This window comes from Bufo gargarizans, chromosome 5 (assembly GCF_014858855.1).
Source record: "Bufo gargarizans isolate SCDJY-AF-19 chromosome 5, ASM1485885v1, whole genome shotgun sequence".
Lineage (NCBI taxonomy): Eukaryota > Metazoa > Chordata > Amphibia > Anura > Bufonidae > Bufo > Bufo gargarizans.
The window spans coordinates 307,118,836-307,134,057 of NC_058084.1; the positions used below are offsets into that span (position 1 = coordinate 307,118,836).

The following is a 15,222-nucleotide window of genomic DNA, read 5'->3' on the forward strand; positions in this document are numbered from 1 at the left end:
TTCGGTCATTAAGTTATGGTAGGCGGAGTCTGCCCTTGTTCTGCTGTAGCGCTGGCCAATCGCAGCGCAGAGCTCACAGCCTGGCGATTGGCCAGCGCTACAGCAGAACAAGGGCAGACTCCGCCTACCATAACTTAGTGACCGAAATCTCCGCCTACCATAACTTAGTGACCGAAGATACCGGACGGCATAGCGGGAGAACTGAGCGGCACCTAGGGATAATAGTAAGTGCAGTGAGATCCCCGGGCGCCGCTCTCCATGTCTGTATACTTAGTTCACAATGTCAGGATCGGTGAAAGGTCCTCTTTAAGTAGGTAATTAATAAGAATAATTTTAAGTGTTGATTAATAATATGAATAATATGAGACTAGGCCATTTGAGAAGATTGTTCTGTTGTCGACATGCACATTCCTCTCAGAAATCTTATCCATCTAAGTGTTGGTTTCAGGTCAATGAGTGGCTCTTATAAAGGTACGGCCACACTGGTCATGTTTCTTCATGTAGTTTTGGAAGCCAAAATCAGAAGTGGCTCATAAAAGGAGGGAAAGTATAACGGACAGATGTGACTTCTCTTTTTTTTTTTTTTTTTATTCACTCTCTTTTGACTTCTTGAAATGTGTGTTCGTACCCTAATAATAACAATACTGGAGTGCATGGCATTCAGCACATTGGAAAATAACACCTCTTTAGAAGGCCATACACGTTAAAGTTGATCAAAATGTATGATTTCAACCAAAAAATAATCATTCGTTGGTTGAAATTTGTCAACTAACCATTGTGTTAGTCAACTGATGAAATACTAAAAAGTAAAAAGACAAAGAATTCGGCCATGTTTGAATTTCTTGTCTGATAGTTGGACAAAAGATCTTTTGTTCAAAGAAGGATCATTCAAGAAAGATCTTTCATCCATCACCCATTTTTATAGACCATATTGATCAGCTGTAATGGTCAATATGGACTAAAATGTCTACGGCTATGTCTGCAGAACGATCACCAGATGATTGTTGCTTCATCTGCTGTTCAACCGTCAGCCAACTTCTATCCAATATATATGGCCACCTTACCTTCCTAGTATGACATTGATATTAGATATTACACAGTTTAGCAGCTGCTAATTTTTTTTTATATTTTCTAGATTTTGTTTCATCCTCTTGCATCATTTTTACATTTATACTTTTGTGATAAATTAGATCTATATGAAGTGCAGGTTTACATTGTACATATGGAACTTCTCTTCTGGCAGGGAAAGTTTTACGTGTGACTTTTAATGGGAACAGTACATACCCTCGGGAATGTGAGTGCATTGAAGGATACCACTTTGATACCAAACAAGAAATATGTATGGAGAATGTCAAGTGCCCCCCTGGATCTGGAGTTCAGATACCAGGTAACTATCCTGTGTGATATCAGTGGCTGCCTTTATATTATGGGGAGACATTTTAATAAATATATTTTTTTCCCCCTATAGTCCAATCAAATAAAAATACTGTCTGTGTACCATGCCCTGTGGGATATTATTCCAACTCTACATCGGCAACAGATGGATGCACCCGCTGGACAAAGTAAGTCACTCACATTGTAGAATCTAGAAGGTATGTCTTGAAGGGGTTCCAAGCTAACCTAAACCCATGTGCCTGCCTGTACACCAGGGGGCGGACACTGAGGTTAAATAAGTATTTTAAACAAATAGCAACTCATTGATTTATTTTTCTTTTTTTATCCCTTCCACCTGTGGGACCTATGAAAGGATCTGTATTTACTGGCTTCCCACCATTTGGTTTTGGCTCCATGGGTCCCGGGTTGTCATCACTGCACTTCCAGTCTCTGAATATAAACTTCCAGCATGGACAGGGTCACATATGCCCCTGCAGCCAATGAATGGCCTCAGTGGTCATGTGTCCTTAAGCAGCACCTGATCCAGCAGTGACATGCTGCTTGGATTCCTTTAAAAGCTATATGTACCTACTGTATTTTCACTTTGCTTCATTACATCTTACTGTAAAGAGCTTCTGTGTAGACAAAAGGTCTAGAAGAAAAGGTGTTTATTGAATATAGAAAAAATATAAGTGCCGTTTTGCTTCTTGAAGTTAAACCTTTCAATGTTCCCGCATAGAGACAGAATATAGGGTGCCTCCTGTTCAGGAAACCTTTGCCTATGCCACTTACAAAGAGCGGGTCTCATTCTGGCACACCTGGTCCATTCTTGTATTTCCGTGTAGGCCAAATATATGGTCAGATGTGATTTTTTTCCTGGCAGCAACTTCATGGTCAGCCCATTGCCATCTCATGTTCTATTTCCAAAGGGGTTGTCTTCATTTGCGTTCAAACTACCTAATACGTTTATGGGGCCAGTTACATTTTCATATGGGTGAACAATAATAACAACTGGTTATTCTGGTCTCCTTTGCCTAATAGTTGAGTTTAGATTTGGCCGGTCTATCTGCGGGCAGCTCGTAATAGTGACAGGGACACTTCATCAGGTAATATACTGTACACGGAGTCTTTATTAAAAAATAAAAAAACAATTGTTAAGGTTTCTACCGTACAGAATAGTATTGCCTATCTGCCAGCAGAGTGCCCCTGTTGCTTTTAGATAGGGCTGCTTGTCTACGTGAGATATCCACATGGAAGATCTGAAATCATCCAATGAGACAGATATGCAATAGAAATTAAAATAAATACATTTTCTCAGCGCTGTGTAATGTTTGCTGGCACATTCTTCTCTTTGCAGTCTGTGCTTTTCCTCACCATTATCCTTATTTACTGTTCACTTGAGTCGAATACCGATGTCGTAGAGGTAAAGTAGTGTCTGCATTACTTTTCACCTTTCCTAGGTACACAAGCTTTTTGAGGGCCTTATCTGCTCCAGAGACAGAACAAACTAAGCCTGTCTAAGTTTTTTTCATAACTAAGGAAATTCTCCATCAATATTTGAAAGCCCCTTGATCTCACAGGATGTGGTGACTTTGTATGTACCGTAGTGTGTGTTGTAACCTAATAGTGTTTTCTCTGTCTCTTACAGCTGCACAGATCTTGGATTACAAGAGATCGTTCCTGGCTCTAACATGTCTGATGCTTTCTGTGATCGTTACATTGTCCCACAGGATTGTACGTGTCTGATTTTTTTTTTTTAAGTGCAAATGAATCTATTCAGATATACAGTGAGAAAACAATAGTCATTAAGACGTGTGACAAACATAATTGTCAAATCCTTGGGGGTCCGAAAGCTGGTTCCCCAACTGCTGATGCAAACTATTGGGTTCATGTACCCATTTTACTGGCGAAATTGATTGATAGGGGTTGTCATGTGAGACGACCCTTTTGAGGTGGATGTCACCGCCTTTCCCTACTGCAGTGCCAACTCCTTAGGACTCAATTTACTCCATGTCCCCTGAAAGAATTTTCCAGCTAGGAGGACTGGCCTGAGAAATTCACAGAACTCTGCAGGTGTCGTATAGAAAATATATAGTTTGGCGTTACACAGGCACACCTGACAACACCTCTGTTGGTTAGGGTGCTGTCACACATTCTGGCTTTCGCTTGCTGCCAGATGCTACAGGTCCCTGCCGGTAACTAATGGAAAATGCTTATTGTGGTTTGTTAAAGGGTTTGGACACTTTCTGGCAACTTGTGACCATCCTGTAGGTAAGTTAACAATATAGCCTTTGTTGAAAATCTGAGCCATTTTCTATATTTTATAAGGTATGTCTGCTTGTTTGCCATGTCCACTCAGAAGTCTTGTCCATAAAATGGCTGCTGACAGAGGATCATGTGACAAGACAAATCACCTCCATGTGATGTCTCCTCCATTGAAATACACTGCACCTACCATCTCTACTTCACTGCTGGGAGTTTACATGGAGGAGACTGAGTGATGTGTCATGACCCTCCATCAGTGGCCATCTTATGGACAGGACCTCTATGTGAACAGCACAAAAGATTTGTCTAACAAGGGGTCAAGACTTATGAAAGATGGCAAACACCACAGAATACCAACAAGGTCTATATTGGCAAGTGCCATATAGTCATCTTACATATACATCAGTCACAAGTAGCCAGAGAGTGACCAACCTCTTTAACGAACTGCAAAGAGTTACTACTTCTTTCATTAGTAATTTGTGTGACCTTGCTGCTTTCAGGCATATCCATCTATCTATCTATCTATCTATCTTTTTCTGTTTTTCATATGGTGTAGTCATCCCCGTTTCAAAATAGATTCCTTCAGTCTCAATACTGCTAGGAACTCTTAGGCCCCTTTCAAATAGACAACAGGAAAGTCGTCCATGTTCCAGATGAATTTTTTAAGCAGACTGCACATGGGTAGTATCCATGTGAGGTCCGATTTTTCTGCAGAGCCATTCATTTGAATGAGTGAGTCTTGTAAGAAAATCAGACAAAATTGAACACGCTGCAGTGTCAATGTACCAATTGAATTGTAAATGGACAGTGTTCAGTCCTGTCCATTTCAAACTCAGACAGGACTCGAACATATTATACTTCATAATGCTGAATACATATCTGCTGCATTACCACTGACGTATTTTGTATAATAGGAATAAGTAAGATCATGAACATCTTTGTGTATCTTTGTATTTATTTTACCACTTTTTCACAATGTAAAGCATTTGAATGAAGATAACCAAGGTTTATATGTACCTGTAATGGTTTCCAAAGAATGGCCTGCAAATAAAAATGTCAAGGGGCTTTATGGGTTAATGAAACCAATACACATTACTGAAAATAGCCATCAAATAGTATCTGAAGCAGCCTCATGGCTTCCGGTGGTACCAGAGTCATGATGGCTATGACTGATCCATTGTACAACAGATACTGACGGATCACAGAATTCTGCAGCAGTCCGAAAGCTTTAGAAACTTGATGGAAAAGAATCTTGTATTAATGTGAACAGAACCTGATTTGTTAAGTATTTTAGTGTTTGATTTTGTATTGTTACTTATTCTAATGTAACTGTTATTTGCTTTCTTTATGTAGTGACAAAGGTGGTAATCCTAATTATTTTCCCTGTTGTGGCATCAGGGATTGTGATATGCATCATCTATGCTGTGTGCCATAGGAAGAAATTCAGTGCATTCATAGGTATTACTCCTCTTAGCATCAGTTACATGTCGACCTGTTAAAAGTAGTGATAGACTGCTTAATTTATTACCATAAATGTTCACTTCTTCTGTTCCCCATAAAATAACTGTTTACTCCCTGCAACGCACAAAACTGTGATTGCTCTGGAAATGACGGCTTAAAAAAAGAGGCCCAGATTTTATAAAAAATGAAATTTGGCTCATCTAGCTTTTCTACACTTTTTTCCTGACAAGCCTGACAAGGGGTGTGGCTTAGAGGGAATGGATGAAGCCATAGGCGGATTGGAAAAAATCACTAAAAGGCCCCATGTAGGGGGGTCTAAATTAGAAGGTAGGGCAACATAAGTAAGCAGGGACAGCAGAAGTAGACGGGACCTTCAGTACTATAGTATAGCACAAAATATCACCTCAGCGGAACCAAATAGCACAGTGCAGCACAATATACTGCCTCCCTCAGCACAGTATTTAACTGTATCACAGTCCTGAGGATGGGAATACAGTTGAGTTCAAGAAAGTACCTGTGGCAGTTGGCCAGGTGTATAAGTACCTGATGCGCCAAGAATAATAAATCGGCTCACCAGAATATTTCCCTGTAGGGTCTGTGGCCTGTCTGCCTCTGGGTGATGCTTCATAATATGGGGGAAGGCCTAAGATGCACCAAATCTGTGCCACAGTTCTGGCGTAAAAGTCTGTCTCATAGTAAGCAAAACAATAGTTGGTATAGCATCAAAGAAAAGGGTTTATCACTGCACAAGATTTAGGATCCAGCGTGAGCCCCTGTGATTAATCTGTGCAGGTTTAGACAGCCGGTCTAACATCTTTAGGATTAGTAAATCTGGGCCACAATGATTCTTCAGTTTAATAGTAAATACAATAGAACCTGCCACCAAGATAAATGGTACCCCACGTTAATGGTGCTATCTGGGTGCCTATATAATTGTACCGCCAGAATTCCCTTATTAATATTTCCATAAGAGTGGCCTCATAAATAGCACCAACAGGATGCCTTCATTAACAGTGACATTCATGAACCTAAAGGCTTAAAAGGGTTTTCCGAGATTGTTTTTACTCATGACTAGGGATGAGCAAACTTGTGTTTTCAAGTTTGGCGTACAAGGTTCGGGTTATCTAAGAATTCCGTTATGGATTCCACTACCACAAACCATAAGTTATGGTCCGTGGTATCGAAATCCATAACTGAACTCTTAGACAACCCGAACCTTGTACGCCAAATTTGAAAACACAAGTTCACTCAACACAACTCATGACCTATACTGAGGTCACCAGTATTCTGATCAGTGGGTGTCCGACGCCCGGGACCCCCTCCAATCAGCTATTAGCGAAGGCATTGGTGCTCCTGTAAGCTTTTTTCTAGGCCAAGTGATGGCACGTTTATTGCTCACATGGCCCATTCAAGTGAATGGGGCTGAGCTGCAATACCAAGCACAGTCGCTATACAATGTACGGCTCTGTGCTTGGTAAGCTGTAAGAAGGTAGCAGCACTCACAGGAGCACTACTGCCTTCTCAAAACAGCTGATCGGCAGGGGTCCCAGGTGTTGGACCCCACTGATCAGATACTGATGACCTACCCAAAGGATAGGTCATCAGTAAAAAAAAATCTCTGAAAACCCTTTTAAGACTTCAGCTGTGGCAGTGTGAGCTGGACATTGTACTCCTGAAACCTCAGCATGCTTTGTTTGAGTTCAACAAATATCAGAAACTGAGTTACTAAGCTTGTAATTAACCTACATTTTTGGGGATTTTCAGCACAACTTCAGGATTGGCTACGGCAAAGTTGTGACCAAGAACATGAATCTCAGGTACGATGCACTTTGCCTCAGCAGTTAGTATATAGTATGTCCTGTGGTTGAGTTCTGGTTCATGGATGAAGTGTCATATCTGTTGACTACTACAGGGAGTGCAGAATTATTAGGCAAGTTGTATTTTTGAGGATTAATTTTATTATTGAACAACCATGTTCTCAATGAACCCAAAAAACTCATTAATATCAAAGCTGAATATTTTTGGAAGTAGTTTTTAGTTTGTTTTTAGTTTTAGCTATTTTAGGGGGATATCTGTGTTTGCAGGTGACTATTACTGTGCATAATTATTAGGCAACTTAACAAAAAACAAATATATACCCATTTCAATTATTTATTTTTACCAGTGAAACCAATATAACATCTCAACATTCACAAATATACATTTCTGACATTCAAAAACAAAACAAAAACAAACCAGTGACCAATATAGCCACCTTTCTTTGCAAGGACACTCAAAAGCCTGCCATCCATGGATTCTGTCAGTGTTTTGATCTGTTCACCATCAACATTGCGTGCAGCAGCAACCACAGCCTCCCAGACACTGTTCAGAGAGGTGTACTGTTTTCCCTCCTTGTAAATCTCACATTTGATGATGGACCACAGGTTCTCAATGGGGTTCAGATCAGGTGAACAAGGAGGCCATGTCATTAGATTTTCTTCTTTTATACCCTTTCTTGCCAGCCACGCTGTGGAGTACTTGGACGCGTGTGATGGAGCATTGTCCTGCATGAAAATCATGTTTTTCTTGAAGGATGCAGACTTCTTCCTGTACCACTGCTTGAAGAAGGTGTCTTCCAGAAACTGGCAGTAGGACTGGGAGTTGAGCTTGACTCCATCCTCAACCCGAAAAGGCCCCACAAGCTCATCTTTGATACCAGCCCAAACCAGTACTCCACCACCACTTTGCTGGCGTCTGAGTCGGACTGGAGCTCTCTGCCCTTTACCAATCCAGCCACGGGCCCATCCATCTGGCCCATCAAGACTCACTCTCATTTCATCAGTCCATAAAACCTTAGAAAAATCAGTCTTGAGATATTTCTTGGCCCAGTCTTGACGTTTCAGCTTGTGTGTCTTGTTCAGTGGTGGTCGTCTTTCAGCCTTTCTTACCTTGGCCATGTCTCTGAGTATTGCACACCTGAGTATTGCTTTTGGGCACTCCAGTGATGTTGCAGCTCTGAAATATGGCCAAACTGGTGGCAAGTGGCATCTTGGCAGCTGCACGCTTGACTTTTCTCAGTTCATGGGCAGTTATTTTGCGCCTTGGTTTTTCCACGCGCTTCTTGCGACCCTGTTGACTATTTTGAATGAAAAGCTTGATTGTTCGATGATCACACTTCAGAAGCTTTGCAATTTTAAGAGTGCTGCATCCCTCTGCAAGATATCTCACTATTTTTGACTTTTCAGAGCCTGTCAAGTCCTTCTTTTGACCCATTTTGCCAAAGGAAAGTTGCCTAATAATTATGCACACCTGATATAGGGTGTTGATGTCATTAGACCACACCCCTTCTCATTACAGAGATGCACATCACCTAATATGCTTAATTGGTAGTAGGCTTTCGAACCTATACAGCTTGGAGTAAGACAACATACATAAAGAGGATGATGTGGTCAAAATACTCATTTGCCTAATAATTCTGCACTCCCTGTAGTGTAGATTATTTATAGTGAGCAAGGAACATGCAAAAAATGTCTTCTACTGTTCACTATGTAAGTCATCTCGTTCAAGAACCAGTCACCACTTGAAAATTGTTCCATCATTTGGATTAGCATCTGCTCAAGTCATTCCTGTGTACAATTTTTATATTTTAGTTAAAAACACCATTCAGTGACCAGGGCGAGGACTGCATACACAAAACCTATGCTTTTTCGGAGGAATGCAGTCTTCTAAAAGAATCAGTGGTTCCCCAGGGCAGAATGATTCCAACAGAAAATGAATACATGGACCCGAGAGGATCACCTGAACCAGAGAATGAGAGTATGGTTGCACGTATGGGCTCAACATCGGATAGTGAAATTGGCTGTCCAGGAACATTCCTTGGCTTTTCAGATACCAGTTCAGACAGACTGCTGTCTCCTTCACAGGAAGAAGGCGTCAGTATTCCTCTGTATTCCCACCATCATTGTGGTCAGTCTGCCAAAGAAATTCAGGACAACTCTGCCAGAGATCCTGTGGACAATGTGTGCGGACATTATGCCTCTCAGCACACGTTTCATGTATTCTCACAGGCAGCACATCCTACCCCAGAGAGAAGTGATGGAGAGGAGCCATGTTCTTGCTGCACTGACAGGCAGTTTTCAAGAAATGGGAGTAGTGCCAGCAGCACCCCTACTACAGATATCCCACCACCTTCATCAGGTGAGATACAATGAAAAATGACATTATTTCTGATTCTGTCCATTATGAACTGTCATGATCCTTTTTTCCCATAGATTTAAAATTATTCCACATGCCTTTTTTAGGCTACTTTCACACTGGTGTTTCTGGGTCCGCTTGTGAGATCCGTTTCAGGGCTCTCACAGGCGGCCCAAAACGGATCAGTTCAGCCCCAAAGCATTCTGAATGGATAAGGATCCGTTCAGAATACATCAATTTGGCTGCGTTTGGTCTCTGTTGCGCTTTTTAGACGGTCACTAAAACTCATCTTGCAGCGTTTTGGTGACCGTCTAACGGATCCGTCTAGACTTACAATGTAAGTCAATGGGGACGGACACAAGTGCAATTGAAAATGGATCCGTCCCCCATTGAATTTCAATGTAAGTCAAGACGGATCCATTTTGACTTAGACTTTTTTTATGAATAATGCAAACAGATCGTTATTAACGGATACAAGCATTTGCATTATTTGTGCGGATCCATCTGTGCATATACAAGACGGATCCGCACAAAACACTAGTGTGAAAGTAGCCTTAAAGGTGTTGTCCGGGTTCAGAGCTGAACCCGGACATACCATTATTTTCACCCATACAGCCCCCCTGAGGCTAGCATCGGAGCATCTCATGCTCCAATGCACTCCCTTGCCCTGTGCTAGATCTCGCAGGGCCAGGGCTCTTTTGTTTTCAATAACAAACTGCCGGGTGGAAACTTCCGCCAGGCAGTGTGTTCGGTGACATCACTGGCTCTGATGGGCGGGCTTTAGCGCTTCCCTAGCCGTTTTACTGGCTAGGGCAGCGTTAAATCCTGCCCATCAATGCCGGTGATGTCACCGGGGTTCCTGGCAGCCCGATGGAGAGCCCCGGTACGTCACTGGAACGCCAAAAAATGCCATTGCCCTGAGCGATTTAGCGCAGGGCAAAGGAGAGCATCGGGGCATGAACTGCTCCGGTGCTCCTGTCAGGGGGGCTGCCGGGGGGGGGGGGGGGGGAATGGAGGGATGTCCAGGTTCAGCTCTGAACCCGGACAACCCCTTTAATAGTCTAAATAGCATGCAGCACTATCTATCAAAGAACAAAAGAAAGCTGATGAGAAAGAACTTACAGTAGGCTAGGGTGAGAGCTTGAAGGGGTTTTATAATAATATTCTGCAGCACTTTACAATCAGAGGGTTCATGTACCAGCAGAATCATAGATCATATAATGTATATGGGAATAAGTGAATAAAACATGGTCATGCATGCATACCACTGGTCCATTCTCATGGGGATGTCCCCAGTGATCAAACATTTGTCCCTTATCCACGGCTACGTATGGACTTTCCTTAAAGAGATTGGCCACTTTCTGGTTAGTGTTGACTACTGTGTTTGTGAGATGAATATATGACACCTTCTAATATAGCCTTTGTTGAATTTTGACACAATTTTCTAGATTTAATAAGGTATACTCCCTCGTTTGCAAAGTATTTTGTGCTGTCCACACAGAGGTCCTGCCCACAAGATGGCTGCTGATGGAGGGTTATGTAATCCAGCATATAACCTCGATGTGATGTCTTCTTCATTCAGACACACTGCACCTGCACTAAACTCCCAACAGAACAAAGTACAGATGGCAGGTGCAGTGTATAGAATTGGAGGAGACATCACATGTAGGTGATTTGCGGGATCACATGATCCTCCATCAGCGGCCATCTTATGGACAGGACCTCTGTGTGGACAGCACAAAAGATATTGTAAATATGGGGGCATACCGTATAAAATCTAGAAAATGGTGCAGAATTTTAACAAAGGATATGTTAGTAAGTGCCATATAATGATCTCACAAACACACTGGTCAACAATAACCAGAAAGTGGCCTACCCCTTTAAGGCTGGCCATAACACTACATAGCTGTTCGTTGAACAGTCGTTCAGCTGACAGCTGTCCCTCCAGACCTCCACTCCCTGTAATGGAAACTTGGCTCGGCTGAGCCTGCACATGTTCTTAATAGGGAGAGGGGACTAAACCACTGCCAGAAATCCAACTGCCCAATCCTTTATTTCTTCGGCATCTACGGTTGGGAAAGACCCAGGAGGCCTCCATACACACTAGATTGTCAGCTGGTCTCTTGTCAGAATTGGCAGGTTTGGCTGCATTAATGTAATATGTATGACCAGCTTTAGGTCTGTCTCAAGAACAGGGACCTGAAGTGAATGGAGAGCAAGCTGCTCTATGTGTGTACCCCACTCCATTCACCGCTATGGGACTTAAAAGGGGCATTGGCTTGTCCATTTTCAGTAGACCCATAGCGGTGAGTGTAGGAGTGGCAGCGCATGCGCACTTGCTCACCATTCACTGCTGTAGAACTTAGTCAAGTTCGCTCACTCAGCTATTTTTGAAAGTCCAATAGCAGTAAATGGAGAGGATAGCGAAGTACGTGCATGGTGGTTTCCGTTCACGGCAGGATCCCAGTCTTGAGAACAATGGGTCACAGAGGTGGGACCTGCACCTATTGGACATTTATTGCATATTGTATCGATATGCTATAAATGAGATGAGCTAACCCCTTTAATACATCAGTGCATGTGCAGTGTTATTCTACAGAGATTGCAGCTGGAAATGATCCTGTCCTGAGATCTGTGCAGAGACCTAAGCACAATTGTAAGGACAGAGCTAAAGTTATGGACTAATAAATCTTTTATGTCACAATTGTCATGGATTTACTAAACCATGCCTATTCTTTATGCGGGAAATGCAGTAAAACGGCTACTGATAGTTATTTTCTCGCCATAGGAAATCATACAACAGTTCTTTCAACTGCTCCTGTAATGAACATTAAAACAGATCTTGTTGTCGTGTACTATAATGCAAGCTCCCAAGACACCCACACAGCGGCAGAAACCGAGGACACCACGAGTAGGCCAATGCAGGAGGAGAACCAGAGCCATTACGACAGCTTTGTGGCCAACACTCAGTCCCCCAGGTACACAGATATCCCCTGCTCTTCAGTGTCAGATACAGACACAAAAATGTTTGCCGATGAGTTGACGAGCCCTAGCTGCCTGGACACGTTTAGTCAAGATCAGCCCAATATCTTTTTCTCTCCAAATACAAACGTTTTACCTGTGCAAGAAGAAGGAAAGCCAGAATTTTATCTTTAATATCAGTTATTTCATGTGGAATCTGTACTGTCAGTAATGTTGTTTATAAGGAGCTTCAGGAAAGCCCGGAAGGCTGGCTTGGAATGAACATCAAGCAGGATAAGATTTTCCAAACTTTTTTTTAAAAACTTTCTACTACTTTAAATGTCTGACGTCTGTCTGGTGCTTATTTTCCAATGTCATGTATTTATCTGTGTTGTGACCTTGGAAGGGGAATTTGTACAATATATCACTTTTTTACCAAGCTTTATCTTTTAAGGGCTCTTTACACAGGCTGAGAGTCCTCCAGATAATCGTGAACAAGCGTTCATAGGAATGCTCATTAGCGATTATCTGGTGCCCCTGATTACCAGATGAACGAGAGACACAAAAATAGTCATTTGCTGGCAGCAGATCGTACTGTGTAAACACATGCTGCTGCCGGCAAACAACAAGTCTGTATGGGGACGAAGGATGGCATTAGCGAACGCTTAATGGTCTCCTCCACTGACGAGCAGGCGCTTGCTGGAAAGGAACGCTTCCTTCCTGACAGTCACCTGCTGTATCTTTCCATCTAAAGGAACCTTAAGGCCTCTTAGGTCCCATTCACACGTCCACACAATGGTCCGCACCTGTTCCGCAATTTTGCAGAACGGCTGCGGACCCATTCATTCTCTATAAACCGGATGTGAAGCAGAGAGCACACTATGTGCTCTCCACTTCCGCATTTGCGTAGCGCGGACCCTAATTTCCGGCCCGCAGCTCCGCAAAAGATAGAACATGTCCTATTCTTGTCCGCAGCTGCGGACAAGAATAGGCATTGCTATAGGGGGTGCCGGACTGGTGTGTTGCGGATCCTTACACTGTGTTTTCCATCCTTGTGCTATCCACATTTTTTGCAGATAGCACACTGACCCATTTATTTCTATGGGTCCATGCACACATCTGTATTTTTGACGGATCTGTGTGGCCGATCTGCAAATTATAGAACATGTCATATCCTGGTCCGCATTGCAGATGGGACTAGTCCTTTCTGTTTATGAGAGTGAGAAAAATACGGACTGCACACGGAAGATATCCATATTTTGTGGATCCGTTGTTTGCCGACCATAATATGGACACAGCCATGTGCATTACCGTGGTTTTTCCAAAACCTGGAACGGATCATAAATGGAGAACGCGTATACGGTAAATGAAAGGCCAAGTCTTCTCCTGCTTTCGAATCCACTCCTGGCTTTGCCATTAAAAACTGCATGGAAAAACCTGAATGTGGAAACCCAGCCTAAAACCACAACAAGATAAATGTTCTCATGCCTATTCAGCGCATTGGTAATTAAGTGTATTCACGTTATCTTTCATGATTACAATCTATTGTGCCTTGATAAGTAAAATCTAATTACCGGTAGATTGTGCACTCCGGATTTTAAAAGTGTCAAATCCAAGATGCAAATTATCATGGAATTTTTCTGCTCTATGTGGATTACAACAAAATCTGCAGGTCAAATGTAAAGTAAGAGCATCCATTTAGCACACATTTTTTCCTGCATGATAGAGTAATTTAAACTCCTATTCTATACAACATAAAAAGTCAATTAACAGACATAATCCAACTTTATGTCATACAGTTGCATTTGGTTGACCCTTAAAGGGAGCCTGTCAACATGAAAATGTGAAGTAAACTGCAGGCAGCATGTTATAGAACAGGAGGAGCTGAGCAGATTGATATGTAGTTTTATGGGGAAAGATTCAGTAAAACTTGTATTTCAGTCATTAAAATTTCTGCTCATTCTGGGCTTTGTAGTCCAGGAGGCGGTCCTATCAGTGATTGACAGCTATGTGTACACACAGTCATATAGGGGGGAGGCTGCTCAGCTCCTCCTGCTCTATAACATGGTGCCTGCAGCCCAAACACCATGTTCAATGCGTCAGGTTCCCTTTAACTATATTCTACTAACTTGGTGTGAATTATATATATATCAGTAGAAATTTTGGGATTAGATCCTGTTATGTCAGATTAGGAAAGCCTTCTCACAGTTTGGTTTGGGAAAGGTTTTACTGATCTCACAGAATGGAAACTGCTTCTTTATATATAACTCATGCACAGGTTTTTCTTTTGGCTACTATTTTTGTTGAGTATAACTATACATAGTATACTATAATAGTATACTATTTTGTGTCTAAGATTTATTCTTCTGTTTTACATCACTGAGAATAACGATGACAGTGATTCATGTATGGGCATTGCTCTATATACAGATTATAGGAAACAGTAATGTAATGGGGCCTGTTCAAGATGTGTATATGTTTTCTCAACTCTATTTTTATTGAAAGGATTTCAAGGGAAGAAGACAAAGTACCAAAGCACCAACAGTGCTGAGGAATGCCACACAGGGGCATTGCATGAATAACTGGCAATGTAGCCAGCAGTAATGAACACTTAGGCTGAGTTCACACGGGCGAGATTTCCGCGCGGGTGCAATGCGGTAGGTGAACGTATTGCACCCGCACTGAATCCTGACCCATTCATTTCTATGGGGCTGTGCACATGAGCGATTTTTTTCACGCATCACTTCTGCAATGCTTTAAAATCGCAGCATGCTCTATATTCTGCGTTTGTAACGCAGGACAGGCCCCATAGAAATGAATGGGGCTGAGTGAAAATCGCAAGCATCCGCAAGCAAGTGCGGATGCGGTGCGATTTTCACTCATGGTTGCTAGGTGACAGTCTATTCACTGTATTATTTTCCCTTATAACATGGTTATAAGGGAAAATAATAGCATTCTGAATACAGAATGCTTAGTACAAGGTCAATT

The 15,222-nt window shown here is 42.2% G+C and overlaps 1 protein-coding gene across 1 annotated transcript in view; it reads left to right on the plus strand.

Annotated features, from left to right (window-relative positions):
• The window catches only part of TNFRSF11A (TNF receptor superfamily member 11a), a 97,366-nt gene extending 82,403 nt beyond the window's left edge, over positions 1–14,963 (plus strand). The window contains exons 4-10 of the mRNA XM_044295715.1: positions 1,244–1,387; positions 1,469–1,562; positions 3,023–3,108; positions 4,993–5,097; positions 6,865–6,917; positions 8,730–9,276; positions 12,062–14,963. Of these exons, the coding sequence (XP_044151650.1) occupies positions 1,244–1,387; positions 1,469–1,562; positions 3,023–3,108; positions 4,993–5,097; positions 6,865–6,917; positions 8,730–9,276; positions 12,062–12,429 (1,397 nt within the window). The 3' untranslated portion in view covers positions 12,430–14,963. The remainder of the gene's footprint in view (positions 1–1,243; positions 1,388–1,468; positions 1,563–3,022; positions 3,109–4,992; positions 5,098–6,864; positions 6,918–8,729; positions 9,277–12,061) is intronic.
• The last annotated feature ends 259 nt before the right edge of the window (positions 14,964–15,222 follow it).